Here is a 23,797-nt window from a genome sequence, read left to right as displayed (position 1 = left end):
AGTTGATTTTGCTCATATTTTCCACATCATCGATTTGAGATAGGGAAAGGTTTCTATAAACATCTGGTAAAAATATGGCAGGCATACTTGCTTTTTGTCAAATATTAAAAGAACTCCATAACATCTTGTCGCTGACACCTTCGAGAATCCATTGCTTTAACAAATCGCATTGCTTAACATACATCACACGACCAAAAGAGAAAGTTATGGAAGATCTCGAGGGTTGTGATTGGCTAATCTCATTCCTTGGAGATCAACAAAAGTTTGAACATCAAGAAGTCTGGAAGGAATTTTGCTTGTTTTATGCGGTAAACTTGAAGATTGTGATCGAGAATGGCAAACATTTTTCACTTGTTGGCATTTAAAGCCAAAGTGTTACTTTGTGCCTCAGTTATGTAGGTATCACTTGGCTCCAGTTGGCTGATGTTAGCCACCTATCATGAAGAACAGGACGCTCGTCTTGTTCTGGTTCTTGTAGATAAATAAAGATTTCCTGTTCATGCCAATTGAAATAAGATCCTTTTTTCATCACTATCAATTTCTATGTTCAGGGAAACCAAGAAGCAGGAATTCTCATAGCGTGTAATTAATAAGTGATAAGTGACCATGCAGACTTAATAAAGCATTATATAGTTTCAGTATTCTAATGGTCGGATCAAAATTGTTTGCCATCACAATTTGAAATGCATGAAAGATATAAGCCGTTGCACTAGGACATTGTTTGACCAACTTCATAACCTCCAAACAACATTATATGCATCTTCAACATTAAGAAAATTAGCTTCTTGAGAAGATTAATCATTAAAATAGAGTTTGCAGTACAAATTTCTGCTGCACAGATTTAAACCTGCATATGAACAAGCAGCATAAGAGGACACAAAATAATCCACTGTAAATGAATTGTGTTTTTCAAATTTGAATACTATAATAATAAACCAACCGGTAATTGGCCATAGACAAGCTAAAGGAATTTCAGCTTTCCATGGGACAGAGTTGACCTTGCATGCTGCAGTTTACATGTTGCTTTCTGTGTTCCTGTCAACCCAGAGCATGTATCAGCGGTGGCCCCTAAAGTAACTGCAAAGTAAAGGTAGATGGTACAGAGGAATGCTAAGAGTCCCAAAGCTGTTAAGAGAAATCTATGCCTATGAACAAGTGTTGACCAGCTGCCCAACTCATCTTTTTGGAATTGCTTCCTGATTGATCCTGACCTCCGATGGGGAGAAGATACAATGCCGTCCAGAACCATAGCTTAGAGACTAAAATTCCCTTGCCACCGTGACCTGAAATCATGCAGCCAATTCAGTTCATCACCACATGCAAGAACATGCTCAAGGCCAAAGAAAATAGCGTGTAACAACTACAATTGAAAAGACCGGAAAAACATGTCATGCTAAACCATTAACCTACCGACAAAACAAATTAAATAAAAGACAGCAATCAGAAATATCTAATTTCTCAAAGGAAAAGATCTGAACAACAAGCTGTGCAAAACCATTCTTCTTAAATACAGTGGTCAGTGGTCCAAACATCATAGTAACCAAGAAACCAATATCTTTACACTAATTAAACTCAAGTGCCTTCAGAATGAGAAATAAACAAACCAGCTACTATTGAAATTCCACATCTAGATACACAAAGTAATAATAGATTGACAAGTGCACAAGCGGGAATAAAAAAATTCCAATTGAACTGATTGCTGGAGCTAATACACAGAAGCAATTTTATCAGTCTAACTAAAAAATCCTTTTTAAGACAGCCAATCACACATACAATTAACTATTTGAACACATTATACAACTAAGACTAAATCTCCCATATCTATTGAGGCATATTTCCAAAATCCAAAAGGGTGACAGATTGACAACCCACAACAGCAAAATCATAAAGAGAATAATAATACCAGCAAGAACTAGGTGCAAAATCTTTTGTGGTGTCAACAGCACTAAAAATTTTGAACCTAAGATGCAAAATCTTTTGCGGTGTCAACAGCACTATGAATTTTGTTTAATTAGCTAACCAAGTGATTTCCCAAACCATTTTTCTACTCCAATCCAAGCTTGAAGATTGAAAACATTTGATGTCCAAATGACTCAACAGGCAGGAAAACATAATTGTCTAACAAAACACGTAACATCTCATAAATTAGCTTCGTCAATTGTCATATTCACAAAGAATAAATTTCTAATTTCCTTTTCACCTGAACACTATATTATGCTTTAATCATTCCTAATAAGGCAGACACTTGACCAAAAATGTTCCCATTTCTGTCAGATCATAAGAGATCCTTCCTATTCCTTAATCCCGCTAATGAAAACACGTTATCAACACAGATCCTTAAAAACCCAAAAAGAGAAAAGCCTGAGGATCATGTCAAATCTACATGAAAAACACATTCTCACCACAAACATTCAACTACCTTTGATAATCAATCCATATATCTATTTAAAAAAATCAAATTCAAAACCCTTCTCTATCCTATAAAAAAGTAAAAACACCCAGATCTGTAAATGAATCAAAAAGTTAAAAAAGAAAACACTTACGGTTGACAAACCCAAGGTTGGATCAAAGGGAAGAAGGGAAAATGAGTATATCTCTTGATGTTTTCTCTTTATAATCACTCTTCTTCCCTCCCCTTTGTCTTCTCCTTATGTCACGGTGTCAGGGACGTTACAATAGAAAACAAAAGCAGGAGGTGCTTTAGCTTTATTGAGCACCCGTCACGAACAATGAAACGGAATAAAGGGTGTAATTCGTGGGTTAGGGAAGCGTCGAGAGAGTTGTGAAGCGAAAAGCATTTTATTGGTCCAAATTTAGGGGGAAGGTTTAGACAAGTTTCAACGTTTGGAAACGTCCAAAGGTCGTTTAATTATAAACTGACCAAACCCGCGTAGCGTGAGAAAGAGAAAGTGCGCTCCACCCTCCTCCACCTGGCATTCTACTATTTCTGATTATTTACTATTTTCCTAAGCCAAGTTCTAATCTTAACTATTTTTTTCATTTTTAGTTTGAAATGAAAGTTGTAATCTTAATTATATTAACTAATTAACCATTTTTATTCTTTTTTTTTCCTAAAAAAAATCTCTGGGTTTTGTCGACTCCATCATGAGCCACTATCATCTTTAATCATATGATTGAACGATGAGAATGATATTTGATATTTACAAATGAAGTTTCCTTCTGTGATGCGTCGATGAACGATGAAAATAATATTTGATATTGATTTTAAAAGTCAATTAATACTTTACATATTTTTAAGATCAATTTAAAATGATTGGTTAGGTTTGAATTTTGCAAAATTGTCACTTGTAAGCGTACCAAGATTAAATACTCAATACAATTTTTGAAAGAAAAATATTCAAAATTGATCTAAACTTTTTTGAAAGGTAAATTAAAACTTTTATTACATAAGATATTTACAAAAAGTAAAACAGTAGTGGAACTAGACAAAATAAAAATAAATATAAAAATTTCTTTCTTCATTTGACCTACGTAATAAAAGCAGAAGTAAATCAGTCTGAGCGTAATGGGATCGGACAAACAACTCACAACTGAAATTGATCCAAGGTTATAGAAATAATTAAGTGAGATTGATCCTCCCCAATCTCTCCCCCATTTCTATAGAGTTATTTTCTTTGTCATAAGCATAAATCAATTAATATTTTTATGAATTATTAGAGGGAGGCATTCAACAGATTCAAAGTCCAAAACTCCCAGTACTAAAAGTTGAAATTTATTAGTTGAATTGACCAAAATTTAGGTCCTTTTACTTCTACATGGACGTTCAATCAATATCTTTAATTTGTCCAAGCTAACTTGCAAATCTTTTCCAAATTGAAGAATAATGTACATTTTTTTAGGTATACTACTACATTTTAACTAGTTGTAAATTAAAATAAAAAAATTAACACTACCTAATTATTTATAAAATAAATTAATATACATTTAACTCATTAATTAGTGTATAATTTTTATTACAAGAAAAAGTGTAAATCTTTTTATTTCAATTCAATAAAAAAATAAAAAAATTCTCAACAAAAGACAAATCCAAGCCGTTCATATTAGCTCGGCCAACACGTCCAACGGTTGAGATTAGTGAATTACAGGATTTGTCAATACGAACAACTGCATATGGTTTTGAGCTCTGGACTCCGACTGAGAAAGCAATTCCAATTCTCTTTGGGTTCTTTGAGTCGTTCCTATATTTCTTCGTGCGCGCCCCACCGATCATCGTCTTCGTGTAACTCTATCTTCCTTAATTCTCTGGTAAGAGAAAATTAATCATAATCAATTATATTTTTTATTATTATCGAAAAGGGTTGTGAGTTTTTTTTTTTTGGGATTGAATCTTCAACAGTTAGGGTTTTCTGCGGAATTTATTTAGTTTTCCTCGTATTATTAGAGATAAACGTTTTTGCTTTTCTTTTTCTATATTGATTTTTGTTTGTTGTTGTTGTTGCAGCAGTTTGGGTTTTTGGATTTGGCGGGTTGTTTGTTTGTTGTTGTGGTTGGAAGAAGATGTGGGCTGCTTCATGCCTTGCATCGTGTTGTGCGGCATGCGCATGCGATGCGTGCCGCACTGTGGTTTCGGGGATTAGCAGGAGGTCTGCAAGGATCGCCTACTGTGGTCTCTTTGCCCTTTCTTTGATTGTTTCCTGGATCCTTCGTGAGGTTGCCGCCCCTCTCATGGAGAAGCTCCCTTGTAAGCTTCCTTGAAATTTGCTTTTTATTTATTCATTTAATTTTGATTATTGCTAAATTTATTCGATTTCTTAGTGTTGTTTGTTGTTCGGAGCATAATTTGTTAGTTTTGAGATTCCAACACAAATCGTGGTTAATGTTGAAATGCCCAAATGATGGTGCAAAAGATTCAATACTATCCTAGTATTGACATATTCGATGGCCAGGGAAGTCAAATGGCTTTGGTTTTTTAGCACAGTCATTTGTCTGATGAGCATTGAGTTACTCTGAGCTAAATGTATCTTAGACATGCTCTGTTAATGTATTGGGTATTTTAGGGAATCTGAAGAATGCTCAGATTTCCATGTGAATCCTGACATCTATAACCATGTTTACTGTTATGGTTCTGTTATATTGAATCAGACCTGTTTCCTGGATGAATTGTGAGCTTGTCCTTCTACACTTTTTTCCTTTGAGTGGCTTGGTAACCGTTATTTGTGCCTTGTCTCTCCTGGATCAGGCTGTCACTATTAGGTTGTCTTCAGCTATTGATATCTGGCCCCATATTTCATGTATTTAATGTTTTACACCTTTCTTGGTGGGGAAAGGTGATAGTGTTGGTTATGTCTTGCGTATGCTTAGTTTGCTGATTTCATGAATATGATATTTTTAATTATGCAGGGATCAATCATTTTCACAAAACACCTAACAGGGAATGGTTTGAAACAGACGCGGTGCTAAGGGTTAGCTTGGGAAATTTTCTGTTTTTCACTATCCTGTCATTTTTAATGATTGGCGTGAAAAACCAGAGGGATCCTCGTGATGGTTTGCACCATGGTGGATGGATGATGAAAGTCATCTGCTGGTTCATTTTAGTGATCTTAATGTTTTTTGTTCCAAATGAGATTATCAGCTTCTATGGTAAGAAACATCATGTATGGTTCATTAATTAAGAGTGCCATCCTTTTCGAAACTCTTACATGCTATTGGAGATAATATTCTTACAGAGCATTTGTAAATGATTGGAGGAAATAACAATTTGGCTAAAATCACATCTAGTTTGACTTAATGTTGCATTTGCAGAGACAATATCAAAGTTTGGCTCAGGACTGTTTCTTTTGGTTCAAGTTGTACTGTTACTTGACTTTGTTCATGGATGGAATGACAAATGGGTTGGATATGATGAGCAGTTCTGGTGAGTTTTGCTTTTGTGAGCTTTTTGGGTATTTCTCTTTTTTATAGATGACATATACTTCTTTTTCCTTTATAGGTACGTTGCGCTGTTTGTTGTTTCACTTGTTTGTTATTTGGGTACATTGGGCTTCTCTGGACTTCTCTTCCACTGGTTCACACCATCTGGACAGGATTGTGGGCTCAATACATTCTTTATTGTGATGACCTTGATTGTTGTTCTTTTGTTTGCCATAGTTGCACTGCATCCTGCAGTAAGTCTTTACTTTTGATTTACACTTTACATAATCTTAGTAGCTCATGGATTATCAGTTCTATTGGTTTTCTTTTATTTTGTTTTTATGGATTATAAATGCATAAGAGTTCCTAATTAATTGGAGTAAAACTGATGCCACACTGTGCAAAATTTCTCATCTCTTTCCTGCGGGACAGCTAGATCTCTTGTGGATTATATACCATGGAAATTCGCTGGCCTTAGCTTGAGTTGATGGCCCCAGTTAGATAAATGAGACTGTTTCCATGATTGATAAGCTAGATCTTCCTTTCCAAACATAGGATGATTGATAAGCATGTAGACATTGCAAACATGTTTTCTGTCTTGTTGCAAATAAAGGATATAGAACCAACATGTGGATGGATATATCGAAAAGATGGCTTAGATTGGAAAACCATTTTAATGTTAAACTTTGTGAGAATGCTCCTTCTTGTGTTCCATAAAGTTGAAATGTTGAGGTCTCCTATCTCTCTTTCTTATCATACCACTAACGTTTTTTTTAAAAAAAGGAAAGATAATGAATAGGATTTTACCACTGTTTCTAGTGCCATATTTCGTAGCATTTACATGAATTCTTGTAATCTATAGAGATGCTTTTTGCTCATTCCTAATATATATATATCTCGATGATTTCTAGGTTGGTGGTAGCATTTTGCCAGCTTCAGTTATATCACTGTACTGCATGTACCTTTGCTACAGTGGGCTTGCAAGTGAACCAAGAGATTATGAATGCAATGGTCTTCACAAGCATTCTAAAGCAATTTCTACTGGCACCCTGACGTTTGGTCTGCTTACCACTGTCCTATCAGTTGTCTATTCTGCTGTTCGTGCTGGGTCCTCTACGACTCTGCTCTCCCCACCAAGTTCACCTCGTGCAGGTATTGTTAACAAAAATATTCAATCTTTATACCATACACCATTAAAATACAAGAGTTGTCTGTAAGTTTCATGATTTTGGGATGAGGATTGAGGGTAGGTAAAAGAAACTATGTTCCTTACACTTTATGAATATTTTTAAGAATTTGGGGCTAGCTTCTCTCTCCTCCAACTCTCGCCCACCCCTCCCCTCCCCTTCCCCTTCTTTCTTGCTGCAGTTAACTTGTTAGGATCTCTTTTGAGGGTAAAATTAGAAAAATAAATAGCATGAGTTAAGAGTACAATTTAACATTCTGATTTAATGGGTGAAGGTGCTGGAAAGTCTTTGCTTCCATTGGACAAAGCAGATGAGCAGGAAGAAAAGGATAAGAATAAGCCAGTGACATATTCATACGCCTTCTTCCACATCATCTTTTCTCTGGCAAGTATGTATTCAGCAATGCTTTTGACTGGATGGTCAACCTCAGTTGGGGAGAGCGGGAAGTTGGTGGATGTGGGGTGGCCATCTGTTTGGGTCCGGATTATAACTGGGTGGGCAACTGCAGGTCTTTATATCTGGTCTCTGATTGCTCCTATTCTGTTCCCAGAGAGGGAATTCTAAATCTCCATAGAGAACTTGCAATAAATTTACTGTGTATATGGGTGTGATCGCTGATGGATTTACATTCTAAAGTTTCTAAGTTGAACTGAGATGGTATTGCGGTACATTTAATCTCTGTATGTGTGTGATTGGTGCAGGATTGCTACCACTGAAAACTTAAAAAACTTGTTGATAGTATTTTCATAACGTAGTTATCACAAGTTTGAAATAAGTTTTCCTTTTGCTCCCCATTTAAAGAAGTTTTACATAAACAGAAGCAAAAAGTGAGAATGCAGAATATCCGAAACAGATGTTGATCTGAATATCAATACCAAGAACGCCAATCAGGTTATATGTTCAGTGAAAACTAAAATAAAATGAATTTTGTTAAAGCCTATATCGGAAACAATTTTGATAAAACACTCAATTAGTTTCCACGCTTAATCCCAAACGGTACCCAAAGTAAACATGTCAACACATAACTTAGATCCATCTAAGTCGACCAAAACTATGAATCAAATAAGGTAAGATTCCCCCCTCAATCCTCAAAATCTCCAGCATTTTCCAGTAAATAATTTGCTGCCAATTCCTCGTTGCGATCACAAGCCAAAAAGGCTTCAATGACGAGTGCTCTATCAAATCCCATCGCTTCAAGCTACAGACATTAAGGAAAATAGTAAAAAAAAAAAAAAATTACAGAGGAAAACCCAAATAAAATAGAAAAAGGCAACTGATTTGCTTACTCGTTCAATAGCTTCCTGTTCCGCTGGGGTGACATTGATAGCATGAGGCATGTCTTGTTCAGCCTGATCAAATATATCCCTGAAGCACCAATTCGATTTTAATGTTATTAATGATGCTAAGTCAACGAATAGATAGCCTATACCCTTAATGATACAGAAATACTTCCGTTAAATTCAATAATTTCTACTACCAAGCTTTTAGATAGAGTTTTAAAAGGTCAAAATTAAACAGAATTAATTAATGGTGAATAAAATGACAGTTATTACAAAGCAAAATAAGATAAATTAACTAACCTTCACATCTATCTTATATACAACAATAGACGCTTCATCAAATTTAGGTGATATCCAGTAAGTACTCACCCTTCAGAACCTTCAAGAGGTTCATTTATTAGCTGAAGAAACTCTGCATGATGCTCTTGAATTAGTCTTAAAAGCTGGGGGTTTTGCTTTCCAAGCTCCTGTAGCATGGGCTGTAACAGAGGAAGCAGATCAAATCCAGAACAATTAAAACCATTGATGTTTAACTAGTGAAAACATAGAAATGCAAACCTGTAGAATTTGTGGGTTTGATTGCACCATCGAACGCAATGCTTGGAACTAAAATGCAAACAAAGATGCACTTAGTATTCCATATGTCAAAGAACTAAAAATCTTCAGAGTTATAAGAAAGCAAAAGAACAATAATGATATCACAAGAGTACACCTGTTGGTTGTTTCTGAGGAAATCCAGGGATCCAAGGCCACCAGCACCAGCACCAGAAAGTGTTTCCTAGTATCACAGCATGTCAGGAGAAAAAATAAAAACCAGCACATACAAAAATTAACAACAATTTGCTCAAGAGTTTGAAGTACTTCAAGAAATTAAATTTACCTGAGGAAACATATTCAAAGGCGACGAATTAGGAGCCCCTGAAACAGGAGCAGCAGGGGCTGCACCAGTTTCAGTAGTCTGACTTGTAGGAAAACGACCCACTGGCACAGCCACTTCTGCTGATTCAGGAATCCCCTGAAGATAAAATAGCATCATAACAATATGCAGACAAATGTAGTAGTTTACATTAAAATCTAGCCTTAGATACAATCATAAAGTTTTTGACATACGGAATATAGATAATCCACTGCTCGCTCTGGGTTATTATAAGCAGCTCGAAGTGCGCGAGTTACTGTTTCTTTATCCCAATTGCCACCGCCCATATCCATCAATTGCTGAATAGTCTGTTCTAGATTATTTCCAGCAACTAAATTCGAAGCAGCTTGACTATAGGTATCAGTATTTGGACTGCAACAAGTTAAGATAAAATATTTGCCATTACTTTCACAATGTTCACAAAATTTCAAAAAGGAGGCGTGGGAGAGAGAACAACTTTTCTGGCTTCAATTAAGGGAGTGGCAACTCGTCAACTCTCAGTAATTAGACATGGAAGAAAATAAAATGCCAACTTTCCAGCAGCAACATACCTATTCTTGTAGGGAAGTAATGAAATGACTGAATCTTCATAGATAATGTTAGGCATCTTCAATTGCAACAAAGAAACAAAAAAGATAAGAAGGGGCACTGGGGAATGTAACTACTAACTGCTATTCCGCTTGTTTATCAGCCATGTTTAATCTTTTTTCCATTTTCGAATTGGGACAGTGATAAAGTTCTTTCTAGAAGTTGGAAATACCAACCAAAAGGAAATCAAAGTTATACCTACCAACTCCTATTTTCTTACATCCTTTCCTTGATAAGCAAAAACTAATCATAGTTGGTTCTAAATACTTGTCTATCACAACATTTAATAACATGAGGTCCATGCACATAATTTCAAGCCTCTATTGACCTGATAGACAGATACTTTGAAGATTGACCACATACTTAGCTGTTGCAGTATCTGAAGCAGATGTGGTGCCCTTTGAGGTGCTACAATGAAAGAAATTATGATGTGCATAAGAATTTAAAAGGGGCAAGTTCTTGAAAGAGGAAGAGAAGTTGCTGAATGAGCTTACGGTGCTTGTGCAGGAGCTTCAGGAGCAGGGGCAGGATTAGAAGCAGGTGGAGTTACGGATGGAGTTGATGAAGCAGGCTGTCACAGAAGACAATAAAGAATTTGCTTATATACTGACATGAAACCGGAACATAACACTCAACCTATCGAAAGGAATAAATATGTAGGAAACCTGAGCAGATGAGGTGCCAGCTGAACCCAACGATTTGCTCTGTAAGTACAACCAAAGAATTGAAAATATATAAGGCACACTACAAACACAAGTGCATATAAAGAGCTCATGCTAAATCGGGATTCTCTAAATTTATTTGGAGAAATCAAATTCTGGAGCTAATAAAAAGCAATCATTAAAGACTCCTTACTGCTTGTCTTTTTTTTTTTTGCTATAATATTCAAACAACCGAGGCAGCTTGCTAATAGACAGTGCAAGCAAACTTACAAAACCTATAATCCAATCAAATCCCACATTCATTTAGGTAAATTCATATTCAAATTACCAAAATTAACCATCCATAGTTTAGCTACTAACGACAATATATATTTTAACTAACCAAAATATATATTACTCAAAACTCTTTTTCATCAAATTCTCATAGTACAGATCATACCATATATGAAATTAACTACCAAAGTCGAAAAGACTATAAAAGCATAAAAATTAATAAAAAAAATACATTAATTAAAAGATTTCCCAACATGTTAAGAAAAATAAAAAATTTTCTTTAAAAAAATATACCTTGCTGAGCATGACAACAAGAAAACCATCCTCGGAGACTTTGTTATCAGCTAAGGTAGTTTCATCTTTCAAAACCTTCCCATTATGAATCAAAAGCTGCTGCCCACATGGGTAATTGTCCTTTCCTTGTGCATCTTCTATGTTTTTCTTCACAGCCATAACCTAATAAAAAAACAATCAAACTTTAACACAACTTTTTAACCCAAATAATAAAATAATTGAATAGCAATGAAAGGGAAAGTGAGAATAGAAGAATAGAAGAGAGAGGGGATTACGGTGTCATTAGGCTGAACCCTAATTTCAAAGTGACTGCCTTTGAGGGTTTTGACGGTGAGCTTCATTTCGGCGAATTGAGGAAGGGAGAACAGTAAAACGGCAGCGTTTTTTGGATTTGCGATTTGAATAACAGAGAAGGAAAGAGAGAGAGGGAACCCTAGAAAGTGGTTTTTATAGGGATCCAGAGAGAATCAGAATAAAGAGAGAAAGAAAGAGAGAGAGAGAGAGGGGCCTTTGTTGCAGAGAATGAGGCAGCAGCTCCTAGATTTTGCCTTCGCTGTTTGAGTCCCCCTGCATCGTGCACTGCACGTGACCAATATTTTTATAACTAGTACTAGTTTTTTTTTTTCAATAACTGATACTGGTATTTATTTATTTACGATTTAACGTATTCCCAAATTAATATTATACTTATGCAGATGTAGAAATTAATATCATACTATGAAAATGTGGAAAGTGATATTATTTTTGTGCATATATAGAAATTAATATCATACCTATGTATGTATGTATGTATGTATAAAAATTAATATCATATATGTGTATGTGTAAATTAATATCAATTCTGTGTATGTCTGAGAATTAATACCAAATCGGTGTACTTTTGGAAATTAATACCACATCTGAGCATGTTTGGAAATTAATATCATACCTGTGTAGGGTGTAAATTAATATCATATCTTTGTATATGTGGAAATTAATATCATACCTGTGTACGTTTAAAAGTTAATACCAAATTTGTGTATGTTGAGAAATTAATATCAAATCTGTGTATGTGTAAATTAAAACCAAATCTGTGTATATGTGTAAATCAATATTATACCTGTGCATGTCTGGAAATTAATATCATACCTGTGTACGTTTGGACATGAACATAACCTGTGTATATCTGGAAAGTAATATCAAACCTGTGTATGTTTATAAATTAATATCATACCTGTGTATGTTTGAAATTAATATCAAATCTGTGTATGTGAGGAAATTAAGGAATATGCCATGCTTCTGAATAACTTCCCGACGTTTGGATTTTTCAGACAAAGTCGAGAATAAAGGAGGAATGCAGTGGAGAGAAAAAAGGGAGAGGAGAGGATAGGGACGGGGGAAAGGAGAGAATAGAGAGAAAGAGTCCAGTATTGACAGAGGAAAGAAGGGAGGAGGCAGAGAGCGCAACACCGATACCGGCGACGGCAGAGGAGAGGAGGAGCGACGGAGGGAAAAGGAAAGAGAGAGAGTGCACTCTAAATAAACACACAGATTAAGGTTGATTTAAGGCACTTCTTCCTTTTATAGTCTAACCCGTTTTTGATTTTCCAATGTTAACCATTTTGATATATTTCTAAATTTCCGCTTAATTAATATTTTTATTATTTATTTTTAATTTTTTATAGATATTTTTTTTTTTGAAAAAATCCAATTGGATAGAGAGTGGCGGAGAGCAAGAAAGATTTGCAGGGGTGACTTAGAGACATGTTTACTCTTTAACGTGAATAAAATTTTCTTATTTTTTTTTTAATCAAAGGGCTAGCAGCTTCCTTGGTTTAAAATGCCTTAACAAGGAAAGAAATTTAAACCATTTCGTCCCTCTTCCCAGCGTATACGGGCCTCGTATATAGGTGGTCCAAATTAATGGTACCAAAAAATTTGGTCAACATGGGGCACGGTGGCATCCTATCAAGTAAAAACGCTTAGCCAAAATGCACTGCACCAAATGCTAAGAACCATGCACTAACCATTTAAAACAAATCCATTGGATGAGACCTAATCACTTTTTTTTGTTATAATTAAGGTTGATTTAGCCTAAAAACTTTAATTCTAAATTGGACTTTGACTGCCCTTTTTTTTTGTTTTGATTTTTCGATTTTAACATTTTTCTAAATTTCTTGTTTTTACTATATATTTCTAATTTTTATTATTTTTATTTGTTATCTTTTTTAATTCTTTTGAAAAAAATGAAAGGTCAATTAAAAGAAATCTAAATAAATGAACAACAATTTTAATTAATTATTTGTTTTTGTTTTTTTTTTTAAAAAAAAATCACATCAGGAACCGAAAAAGGAAAAGAACCTAGGAAAGGAAAGGAAAGACAGAGAAAGCAAACACAAGTGGCGGGATTCCTGCATGCAAACGTTATTTCCCAGTTTGAGCGGCGATCCGATAGCCTCGCTGTCTTTCTTTATCTCTCTTTCTCTCACGTGAAAGCAAAGACAACAAACCCTCTCACCAATGTCTCTTCCTTTCTCTTTCTGATTTCTTTTCACTCTCTCTCATGTGAATACATTGCACATTAATCAATTCCCTTCAACTTTTTGGTTTCATGGATATTAATAAAAATTTTCTTCCTGTAAACTTCTACTCAAAGAACCCCTTTTTTTATTATTTTCTTTTCTATGCTTCAATTTTTAGATACAAAGTTTTACGCCTCATGTTTGTTTCTTATGGTTTCTTTATGCAGAGAAATTTTTATTTTCGAAAATGGGATGTGGGCTCTGAGCTGCTACATTTTTAAGGGTTTCAACAGACTTCAGGTTGGTATATGACTCTTCTTTTCGGGAAGCTTTTGGATGTTTTATATGGTATATAAATGAATGTGAAATCAAATACATATGCATTCTTGTATTTATATGGTATTTTATTATTACGTTTTGGTTTTATTTTTTATTAAAAGTTGGATTCGTGTTGGGATCTCTTTCTAGACACTTGAGCCGCCTTTGCTTGGTATTGAGGAGAATTGAGGTTAGCTTTGATATGATTCCATTAGTCCCCGTTTATTTTTCAACATTGGATGTTATCTTCTAATAAGGTGCAAACTTTTTTTTACTATTATTATTAGTATCTATAATGGTTTTGCTTTGAATTTATGCCCTTTCGAGATTCGCTGCCAGGTTTTGTTTTTTAATATTGGAAGAAGATTGAAAGCTGTGTTTTGATTTTCTGAAAAAATTAAGGATACATAGTGATTCTTTCATAGTGAAGGGGAGGTCTAAATCATAATGGAGAAGAAGAAGTACCCAATTGGGCCGGAGTATTATACATTGCATGAGGAGGTGGGACAGGGTGTTAGTGCTTCCGTGCACCGTGCTGTCTGTATACCCTTCAATGAGATTGTTGCAATCAAAATTCTTGATTTTGAACGTGATAACTGTGATCTGGTAATTCCTTCATTCTAATTCTGCTATTGGTTTTATCTTTTTGTTCAAATTTTGGTTCATCTTCACCGCTTCATATACTGCATTTTGTTTTTTCTCATTTGTTATCTGAATTGGGTTAAATGTTATGTCGAACTGGATCAATATAAAAAATTACTGTTAATTCTTTTTACCTTTGATTCTTTTCGGTTCCGCCTCTTTATCCTTGAAGAACTTAGAAAGGATGCCATTGCTGTGTTTTTGTATTTGTTAAGAGTTGATGTCAGAGTTCTGTAGATTGCAGCACATCTTCTATTGGAGATATATTGAGAATTTGATGTTTTATTTTCTGAAAAAGGAACATTGATATTTTAATTTGCCCTTTATAGAATTGATCACTTGAAAATTAATGAAGTTTGTGCGTTCTGTTATCTTCATGGTCAATGCAGCATACAGTTAGTTAACATTCTGCAATTGTATTCAGACAATCTTGGTTGCCTACTTGAGCTTGGCTCGGCATTTTCTTCTTGATTAAGTAGATACAGATTGTTAATATCTGCTTGAAGAGCATATATAGGTAGATTGTTAAAGTGTTACATGTTCTTGTCGTAATGGGACTTCTCCCTTAATAGATGCTGTAAATGCTGGTGCATTTGGTCATCCCAAATTCAATCAATATGTTGAAAGTTATATGGAACTTTAAGGCATAGATCCATCATATTCCTGGGCTCATTGCTGGTGCAAATATTTTTTAATGCATACAATAATTTGAGTTTGTCAGAGTTTGTTTGCTTCAAACTTGATTGTTCTGAAGTCTTCAATACTAGTTCTGCCTTTACTTTAAAGGGCTTTTCTTATTCCTGTTTGGTTTTTCAGCTAATGACAATTACTAGTTATTTTGACATTATTCTTGTAATGTGTTTTTGCAGAATAACATCTCTCGTGAGGCACAAACAATGATATTGGTTGACCATCCAAATGTTCTTAAATCACATTGCTCCTTTGTCAGTGATCATAATCTATGGGTTGTCATGCCATACATGGCTGGGGGATCTTGTCTTCATATACTGAAGGCTGCCTACCCGGATGGTTTTGAGGAGGTAGTTATAGCAACAGTACTCCGTGAAGTGTTGAAAGGTTTAGAGTATCTTCATCATCATGGGCACATACATCGGGATGTTAAAGTAAGTACTTGCTCTTCATCATGATTTATTGCATAATTATTTTATCTCTAATTCTCTAGAATTGAGCAGTTTAAGTTTGGAAGTTAAGATTTACATACATATTGAAACTTGGTATGTGAATATAATATTTTCACTAAGACAGGTTCTGATTTCTGTGATATATATTTGAGTTAGTTATTTAGTGTTGCTAACTGGAAAAAATGGATTATCTTGATTATTGGGTTGTGAACTCCATTAATTTGGATTAATGCTCATGTAGCTGTTTTTTATGTGAATATGAAATGTACTTTGGTTCTTACTTCCTCAATGTTCGTTTTAATAGGCTGGGAATATTCTCATTGATTCACGTGGTGCAATCAAGCTGGGAGACTTTGGTGTTTCGGCTTGCATTTTTGATTCAGGTGATAGGCAACGCATGAGGAATACATTTGTGGGGACACCTTGCTGGTATGTTTACATCATTATGTCTATATTCCTTTAAGTTTCTAGTTCTTACAATCCTAAGTGCCAAATAATTTTTTGATTAGTTTGGGCTTGGTATTTTCTTATTTAAACTGTAGAAATGTAGATTTCAGAAGAATCAGCCAAATCCAGTTGATAAAGCATCTTAATTTTGAAGATGTCACGCTGGATTTATTATGTTTCTGTGTGAGTAGCATGTTTAATGCTTCTTATCATCTATGGTCTAATTTCCTCTACATTGTTTGCAGGATGGCACCTGAGGTTATGGAGCAGCTGCATGGTTATGACTTCAAGTCAGTCTATTGTTTTCTAAAAGAATATCTCTGGTTCATGCTCCTTAGGTTGCATCATGTTGATGTTTATTTGGCAAAATCCCTGCAGGGCTGATATCTGGTCTTTTGGTATAACTGCACTGGAGCTTGCTCATGGGCATGCTCCATTTTCGAAATATCCTCCAATGAAGGTGGGTAACTTGTGTAACCGGCCTTGCTACAATTATGATATTCTATTGAACACCAAAAATTATACTGATTTAAAGCATATCTGTTGTTCTTAGGTATTGCTTATGACCTTGCAAAATGCACCTCCAGGCCTAGATTATGAAAGAGATAGGAAGTTTTCTAAGGTTGGCTTTAACCAATCCAACTTATTTAGTAGTTGATAGTAATTAGATAAAGTGATGTGTTAATTCTATGTTTCTCTTCTCTCTTCAGTCTTTCAAGCAAATGATTGCTAGCTGCTTGGTGAAAGATCCTTTAAAAAGACCTTCAGCAAAGAAGTTACTTAAACATTCTTTTTTTAAGCAAGCAAGGTCAAATGATTATATAGCACGGACACTTCTAGATGGATTGCCGGCTCTTGGTGACCGAATCCAGGCATTGAAGGTTAGCATGCAACTTTTAGCCATATGTCTCTTAATTTGTATCAGTAAGCTCTCGTAATGTTTCGGTTTCTATCTTATGCTGACAACTGCTATCATTTTGAAACATAGAGAAAGGAAGAAGATATGCTTGCACAAAAGAAAATGCCAGATGGTGAAAAGGAAGAACTATCACAGGTTAGAACTTTAAAAAATTTACTGAACAAAGCGGACTTTATAAGGCCCTTGTGCAATTGCTCACAGCAACATCTTCTAGATTCTTGTTGTTTGCTTGTTTGTTTTATTTGGGTTTTCTTTATGAGACTTGCTATATCATCTGGTGGTATAATGGATGCATTAATAGTCTTTCAAAGAGAAAATTTTTTTATTTTCCCCTTGAAAAACTAGCTGTGTTTTTGACAGTGGCAATCAGTCATGATTATTGAATTCAAATTTTTTGTTAGATTCATAATTACCTGAAGTCAGTCCTGGAGTGTGGATTTGGACTGCAATATTATACCCGTGAATCTGTGATTGGCAATGAGAAAATACACATTTAGTTTGTGAATTATTATTTCACATATATGTGTTTTACTCTATTTTATCCTAGATTCGATGTTCTAAATTCTTGCTCGCTGGTGTAATATCTTATACAAGAATATGCCTACTGGCTGGGATTTTCGAGATCCAAGTTCATGATTTATCTATGCATTTGTAATTATGTACAGAATGAATATAAACGTGGGATCAGTGGATGGAATTTCAATCTTGAAGATATGAAAGCTCAGGCTTCCCTGGTATAGTAATGGTTTTCCTTTCCCCTTTAAATTTTTTAGGGTTTTTAAAGTGCTTGTAGAACTCGTCATATGCCTTTTTTTTTCCCTTTATCAGATTCAGGATGAGGATCTCGTATCTGACACTAACCAAGGAGGGAGCTCAAGTTCTTTGTCTACCCTCGATGGACAAGATAAGCAATCAGAATGTCAAACCTCTTCCCAACCTTTAGACAAGGTATTTCAATGTATACCCTTGTTTTGGCAGGTTCGTTACTGGGAAAGAGGTCTTTATTTGTTTTGTTGTTTTATGGCTTGTGGTTGGTCTTTTCTACTTCTTTTCTCCAAGATCTTTTTTGGGTAGTTCATGATGGTCTAGCATCCACAGGAAGATAATGATCCGGTCCAGAATCAACCAACTCCTGTTGCTGCTGTTGAACCAACAATAAATATTGCCAAGTATGTTATTTAGATATTTGACAGTCATGCTATATTCAATTTTACCTCTACTTCATTTTTAATCACTTCTGTCCAATTATAGGTGGTTATGAGATGTTTGACAGCATTCTAAATAGATATTTGACAGTCATTCTATAGTCATGCTTGTGCTGAACTAAATTTTAAATAGTTATCTTTCCACATAAGTGTCACAGTAGGTCTCATACTTTGGAGAAGGCTTCATTTAGTGGAGGTAATGTAATTATGTCTGTGTTTGATCATCCAGGGTTAGATTTGAAAGATCTGATGATGACTCAAGTGTTGCTAGTCCCTCTCATGAACATCATGCGATTTCACCTCATCATGAAGATCATGTAGAAAGTAATCTGGGTGAAAAGTCTGTTTTGGAGATCAATGGAAAATCTTCTGATAATATGAGCAAGCCTTTTTATCAAAGGACAACATCATTTTCAGGAAGCACCAGTATTCCAGAAACTATTGTTCCTCCAATTAAAGGAGAAAGGTAATTCTTTCAATTTGTTTAATCACACTGCTTACTTTGATGTTGTACCACAAGTGCAACTTAATTTGCTTGTGTAATTTTGTAAACTTCCTCTACCAAGGATTTGTTCTATGAACTCCATTGATTGTCTGTTTCCTCTATGAGATAAACCATTTATTCTGCCATTTTTTTTTGTTAAGTATGCTATTCTGCTTATATGGTAGTGGTGAAATTGTTATTGTATATGAATAAATGGATCTCAGCTCTCAATTTATTGAACTCTAAAAACAGTGAGGAATCAATGCCTTAAAGGGGAAATTACCACTCAAAATGATACAACTTGTCACTCATGTGAGCTTTGCACTGATCTATACCTAACAATAAATAAGTTTATTTCCAATTTCAAACAGAGCAAAATGGGGTTTATTGAAATTTTGATGAAATAGAATAATTAATGTCGTTTTCCGAACTCAACCACCTCCCTGGCCACTCAGCACATAACAGAAAAAAAGCTTTAATGTTTTTCAGATGGTTTTGATACCAATTCTTATGCTGATAGATCTAAAATTATTTATAATGAAATCAAGTAGTAAAACTAATATTGGATTAGATAAAATAGTATTCTATTGTGTGAGCAGCTTAATATATGAGACATGTTCAGTACTTCAAGCACTAGTACTTGTCTGTATCAGATGTTATGTCAACTCATAATCTAGTAGTTCGATTATCTGCCACTATTGGTATTTGTTTAGATTGCAAATAAATCATTCTAAGAGCTTTCAGAAAAAGTTGAAATCAGCTAAACGGGAAAATTAAAGGGATTATATTATGTAAAAAATCTGATAAAATGTCATCTTATAGGACTACAATACGTCTTTTGTTTGACATTTTTTTTTCTTCTATTTTTCTTCTATATTAACTCTCTAGACAAATGCAGGTGCATCTGGGACCTCTGAGTTTCAACAATGATTCTGCTTTGTATACTTTGCCTACAAAAGAAAATTGAAACATCCTGTGGAAAACTAAAACTTTAATAAAAAGCAATTAGTAAGTGAAAGTTGGCAGAAAAAATTAAATGGATATGATCAACAAGTTAATGGCTTGGGAATTGTTTGCCATCAGGTTTTAAAATCAGAATAGGCATCATTTTATATGCTCTATCATGAGAAATAAAGGAATCATTTTAGCTCCTAAAAAGCAATATTGATTAATTTGGGTGTGATCCAGGCAGCTCCATTCATTGCATGATTAATACAATTCCTGATTGGTGGTTAGTGTGGCAGCTTGCTTTGGTTACAGTTTATCGCTGGGCTCACATAGTCTTCATTTCCAATTTGAAAGAATAATAGCCAAATCTTATGATCTATGTATGCCAATGTGATTTGAGTTGCTTGAATCAGAAAGCTAGAATGTTTGGACAAGATGCACTTTTTAGATATCAGGGAAACATAGATCTAAACTCGTATGATTAAACCATCATCCCCTCCCACTGCATTTTCACTTATTAAACTATAATTAAATTTTTTACGTTTTTGTTGTCATCTACATATAGAGTTTATCGTACTATATTTCTGTAGCACTCATTTTATGAAGTTTTCAGTGATAAGCAAAACCAGCCCCAGAACATTTTTGTTGGCAATGGAGCAGCAGTGCCTGCAGGAGGGGAGGATAGTATTTCAGACCTTCATTCTAAAGCATCTAAATCATCAGGCAAGTGTTAATTGTTCATTCTCTGACTTTTCTTGTGCATAAACAGTCTCCAGGCTTTCATGATTTGGTTGATATTTGATTATTTTGCTCTCCTGCTCTTTCAAGTTGATACTTTCCCCATAACAGAACTGTTATTGCAGCGGTGAATAGTGATGATCTTGATGAGAAAGCAAAGCCTCCTGTTGTTCAGCAAAGGGGACGTTTCAAAGTTACATCTGAGAATGTTGATTTGGAAAAGGTGACTTAAGATCTTTCTGGTCTGGTTGTTGCCTTCTTTTCCTCGTTATGGATATGAATTCAACTTCTCTTTTCAGGTTGCGCCAGCTCCTATACTACAAAAGAGTCACAGCATGCAGGTTGGTACTTTGGAGGTCAGCACATGTGTGCCAAATTGCCAATTAGACCCAATTGTAGCATTCCTTTCTATAGTTCTCTGGTAAATGCACACCTAGGTATTTGACTTGATTTGTTAGAGATCGGCTTGCATTGCCTACAAGCTTTTGTAGCACAATAAGTAGATCTGACAAGTATGGTAAAGAAGATATCCGGTCACATGCAGAAAGGCTCAGAGTCCATACTGAACCATTATTTGAGTGGCTTGTGCCTTATTCAAGCATCAACAAGGAGATTATAAACTTTTTCTCCAAAGTTGCCTAACTTACTATTAATTTCCTGATAGGATTTCTTAAACTTTTGGCATAGTTATCATGGTAGGCATTTTTTGCATCCTTATAATATAAATATTGTTGTATCTGTTTAATTGAAAACTACTTTGACTTCATATAAGTATTATCTAAGCAGAAACTAGTCATCTTAGAAATAGAAAACCAAGTTAGGATATTGATCTTGGAAGGGTATATACCTTTTCAATCATTGTAAGTAGACAACGAATGCCTCATATGCCTGGAGAAAGTAGCATATATGTACCCTTATTTTATTTCTTATATGTTATGTGATGTAAAAGTTATGGGTTATGTAGGTGCTCACCCCACATCCTGTAGTTTCACTAGCACCACCACCATCTGATGCTGCATCCTCAACTCTTGCTGCCCATCATCTTTTCCCGCTGTTGCAGTCCGTTTTGCAGACAAATATTCTCCAAAGGGTATAGGTTAGCCATATATTTTTGGCATTATTACTTTATAGCTGTCAACTAATGTCTCTCTACTTGCCACATTTTTGTCAACAGGAGAATATTCTCAATCTGATTAAGCACATCTCTGCCGTTGACTCTACAGGTGCTAAAATTAATGCTTCTGAAAAATACACCTACTCCTCTCTTTCATAAATTCAAATGAGATGATCTTACGTTTTTTTTCTGCATTACTTAGTTAACCGTGCATTTGAGGGAGTATGCACACCTGCTAATGTGGCTGTCACAGAGAAATCTTTGGTAAGTCATATAGGGCTCTCTCAGTAAAAGTCTACCAAGATAGTCTTCAAAAATATTGTAGTACCATCAAAATTTGTGATTATGCACTTCATTAATTAAAACATGTGCACTGGACATTCATGTGTGAGATCTTTAGTTGGGATAAGTGGCAGATGAGTTAGCCAAGTTCTTGACAACTTAAGCAATATAAAATAAAAATGGAACTGAATAATAGTTCAGTGATAGTGGAATTTGAAGGTCAATATCAATGTTGAGCCAAATTCTACCTGAAATGTGAGTGTGTGTGTTTTTCTATCTTCCTTTCTTTCCTATATTTTTTTCTTTTGGTGGGGACAAGCACCAGAAACTGACCTGTTCAACAGGTTGAACTTACTCTAAAAAGTTCTATAGTGAAGGATTCCCATTTCTGTTTAAGTTCCTTTGAAGAGTTTAATAGAAGGCGAGAATTTATTATTGGCCACAGCATTTTTACCTGTTAGCGTTGTCATCTGTTGAAGTGATATGATAGTAGTTTTTTTTTTTAGTTAAAGAAAATGCGATAAGTACCTATACACAACATTGATCATTTTGCAGTTTTTTTCTGACTCTGCCCTTTCTATTCTTTTCTGCCATTATTTTCTTTCCCATTTTTCCCTCAGCAGTGGTTGGTGGGGTTGGCTGTCATCATTATGCTATAATGCTTCAACCTTATCTTACATCATTTTCAACCCCCTCATGAAACTGCATGACTTAAAGCTTGAATGATCGATCCTGAATTTGGTACTTTATCTCACATAATTTTACTGAGGAAACATATTTCTTGAATTCCAGTTGGAAGCAGCTCATGATAGGGAGAGGGAGTTACTTCATGAAATTACTGAGTTACAGTGGAGGTATTTCCATGTCATGTGCATCGATTTTTTTTCTGCATCTTTTACCATATCAAATTGAAATCTTGGTTTGCAAAATGTAGGCTCATTTGTGCCCAAGAAGAACTGCAAAAGTATAAAACAGAGAATGCTCAGGTTAGTTTCTGAAATACTTTGCTTAGCTGTTTCCCTTCTCTTTTTTCAACCATAGCTGCCGATTCTAACCATCCAATTTCAGGTGTAAATTTATTTCCAGCTGGAGCTGTGATGGAAGAAAAGCCTATTTCTTAAGTCATATGATTGTAACAAAAGCTAAAAAGAGAAGAAAGAAACAAAATGACCAAAGAGATAACATTAAACTATTGGTAGCTCGATATTCTTTGCATCATATAAATAGGTCGTTTCACTTTGTATTAGCCGAAAAGAAATTTTACTACTAAGCCCCCAACTTTTTGTACATGTACTCTTACACTTTCCTTTCTTGTTCTGCATACAAGTAGTAAATACTAAATATAGCTTTATAACCTTAATTTTAGAGATATTTTCTAACTCGTAAATGATGTGGTACCATCGTGTTCCTTTCTGTGTGTGTGTTTTTTTAAATTATTGTTTTGCATAGAGCTTTTGAGCTGATGTTTTCTAAACAGAAGCCCAACACTAGGGCTCATCTAGTTACTGTTGTGATTGCCAGACTAAGAATAAAGGTGTCTGAATGGCCTTGCCTTTAGTTATCCAACAGTCCGTTGTGTTTTGGTAGAAAAGAAGGAAAAGAGAGTGAAATGAAAGGAAATTGATGAATTCAGCTCAGGAAGCACGATGTCTAAAAGGTGCCGATAAATCATAATATTTTCCTAGGTCGGGGTGTTGCAAATCTAGAGGGAAAATCTTTCTGTCCACAAATACAAAGGGTCCATCTATATACTTCAAATATTTCAATCAGTACTGTAGACCTTTAGAAAGCAAAAATAATGGGAGCAACTTTTTGAGTAATCTGATTGTCCAGGGACAAAGCTTTCATGAAATTCCAAAGAAAGTCTAATGATTGATATTATAAAATTGATAGAAAAAAGACATTTATAGTCGGTGGACGGTGTAAGTCAATTTTTGTGAGAATTAAAGATGAAAAAAATTAAAAATTAAAAATTTTTAAAATTAA

The 23,797-nt window shown here is 34.9% G+C and overlaps 4 protein-coding genes across 15 annotated transcripts; 2 read left to right on the top strand and 2 right to left on the bottom strand.

The window, feature by feature from the left end:
* On the bottom strand, positions 685 to 1,283 carry LOC18596345. Its single transcript, XM_018123132.1, has one exon. The coding sequence runs from the start codon at positions 1,247 to 1,249 to the stop codon at positions 962 to 964; it is 288 nt and encodes a 95-aa protein (XP_017978621.1). The 5' UTR covers positions 1,250 to 1,283; the 3' UTR covers positions 685 to 961.
* On the top strand, positions 4,131 to 7,849 carry LOC18596344 (probable serine incorporator). 2 transcript variants are annotated; one of them, XM_007024758.2, is made up of 7 exons: positions 4,131 to 4,266; positions 4,463 to 4,702; positions 5,362 to 5,601; positions 5,764 to 5,875; positions 5,951 to 6,125; positions 6,783 to 7,023; positions 7,333 to 7,849. In XM_007024758.2, exons 2-7 carry the CDS (start codon positions 4,519 to 4,521, stop codon positions 7,620 to 7,622), a joined length of 1,242 nt encoding a protein of 413 aa, XP_007024820.2. In that variant the 5' UTR covers positions 4,131 to 4,266; positions 4,463 to 4,518; the 3' UTR covers positions 7,623 to 7,849. The 2 variants fall into 2 exon arrangements, with proteins under 2 accessions (XP_007024820.2, XP_017978619.1); XM_018123130.1 differs by having other exon boundaries at positions 4,145 to 4,266; positions 4,466 to 4,702.
* On the bottom strand, positions 7,900 to 11,650 carry LOC18596343 (ubiquitin receptor RAD23b). Its single transcript, XM_018123131.1, has 12 exons — positions 11,347 to 11,650; positions 11,072 to 11,233; positions 10,508 to 10,546; positions 10,337 to 10,413; positions 10,206 to 10,250; positions 9,449 to 9,626; positions 9,219 to 9,353; positions 9,051 to 9,116; positions 8,897 to 8,944; positions 8,708 to 8,817; positions 8,345 to 8,423; positions 7,900 to 8,256 (listed from the first exon to the last, which is right to left on the bottom strand). Exons 1-12 carry the CDS (start codon positions 11,410 to 11,412, stop codon positions 8,140 to 8,142), a joined length of 1,122 nt encoding a protein of 373 aa, XP_017978620.1. The 5' UTR covers positions 11,413 to 11,650; the 3' UTR covers positions 7,900 to 8,139.
* Positions 13,480 to 23,182, top strand: LOC18596342 (serine/threonine-protein kinase BLUS1). 11 transcript variants are annotated; one of them, XM_007024752.2, is made up of 24 exons: positions 13,480 to 13,572; positions 13,800 to 13,872; positions 14,041 to 14,080; positions 14,316 to 14,496; positions 15,402 to 15,656; positions 15,979 to 16,103; positions 16,367 to 16,411; positions 16,500 to 16,581; positions 16,675 to 16,743; positions 16,832 to 17,002; positions 17,110 to 17,175; positions 17,706 to 17,774; positions 17,869 to 17,988; positions 18,139 to 18,209; positions 18,475 to 18,711; positions 20,291 to 20,400; positions 20,541 to 20,638; positions 20,715 to 20,771; positions 21,380 to 21,505; positions 21,590 to 21,638; positions 21,732 to 21,793; positions 22,604 to 22,665; positions 22,746 to 22,797; positions 22,880 to 23,182. In XM_007024752.2, exons 4-24 carry the CDS (start codon positions 14,338 to 14,340, stop codon positions 22,883 to 22,885), a joined length of 2,091 nt encoding a protein of 696 aa, XP_007024814.2. In that variant the 5' UTR covers positions 13,480 to 13,572; positions 13,800 to 13,872; positions 14,041 to 14,080; positions 14,316 to 14,337; the 3' UTR covers positions 22,886 to 23,182. The 11 variants fall into 11 exon arrangements, 9 of the variants coding, with proteins under 9 accessions (XP_007024814.2, XP_017978617.1, XP_017978613.1 ...); XM_018123124.1 differs by lacking the exon at positions 13,480 to 13,572 and adding an exon at positions 13,598 to 13,688; XM_018123128.1 differs by lacking the exon at positions 14,041 to 14,080.

This window comes from Theobroma cacao, chromosome 6, assembly GCF_000208745.1.
Source record: "Theobroma cacao cultivar B97-61/B2 chromosome 6, Criollo_cocoa_genome_V2, whole genome shotgun sequence".
Taxonomy (NCBI): Eukaryota; Viridiplantae; Streptophyta; class Magnoliopsida; order Malvales; family Malvaceae; genus Theobroma; species Theobroma cacao.
This window is presented reverse-complemented; position numbering and strand designations above follow the sequence as displayed.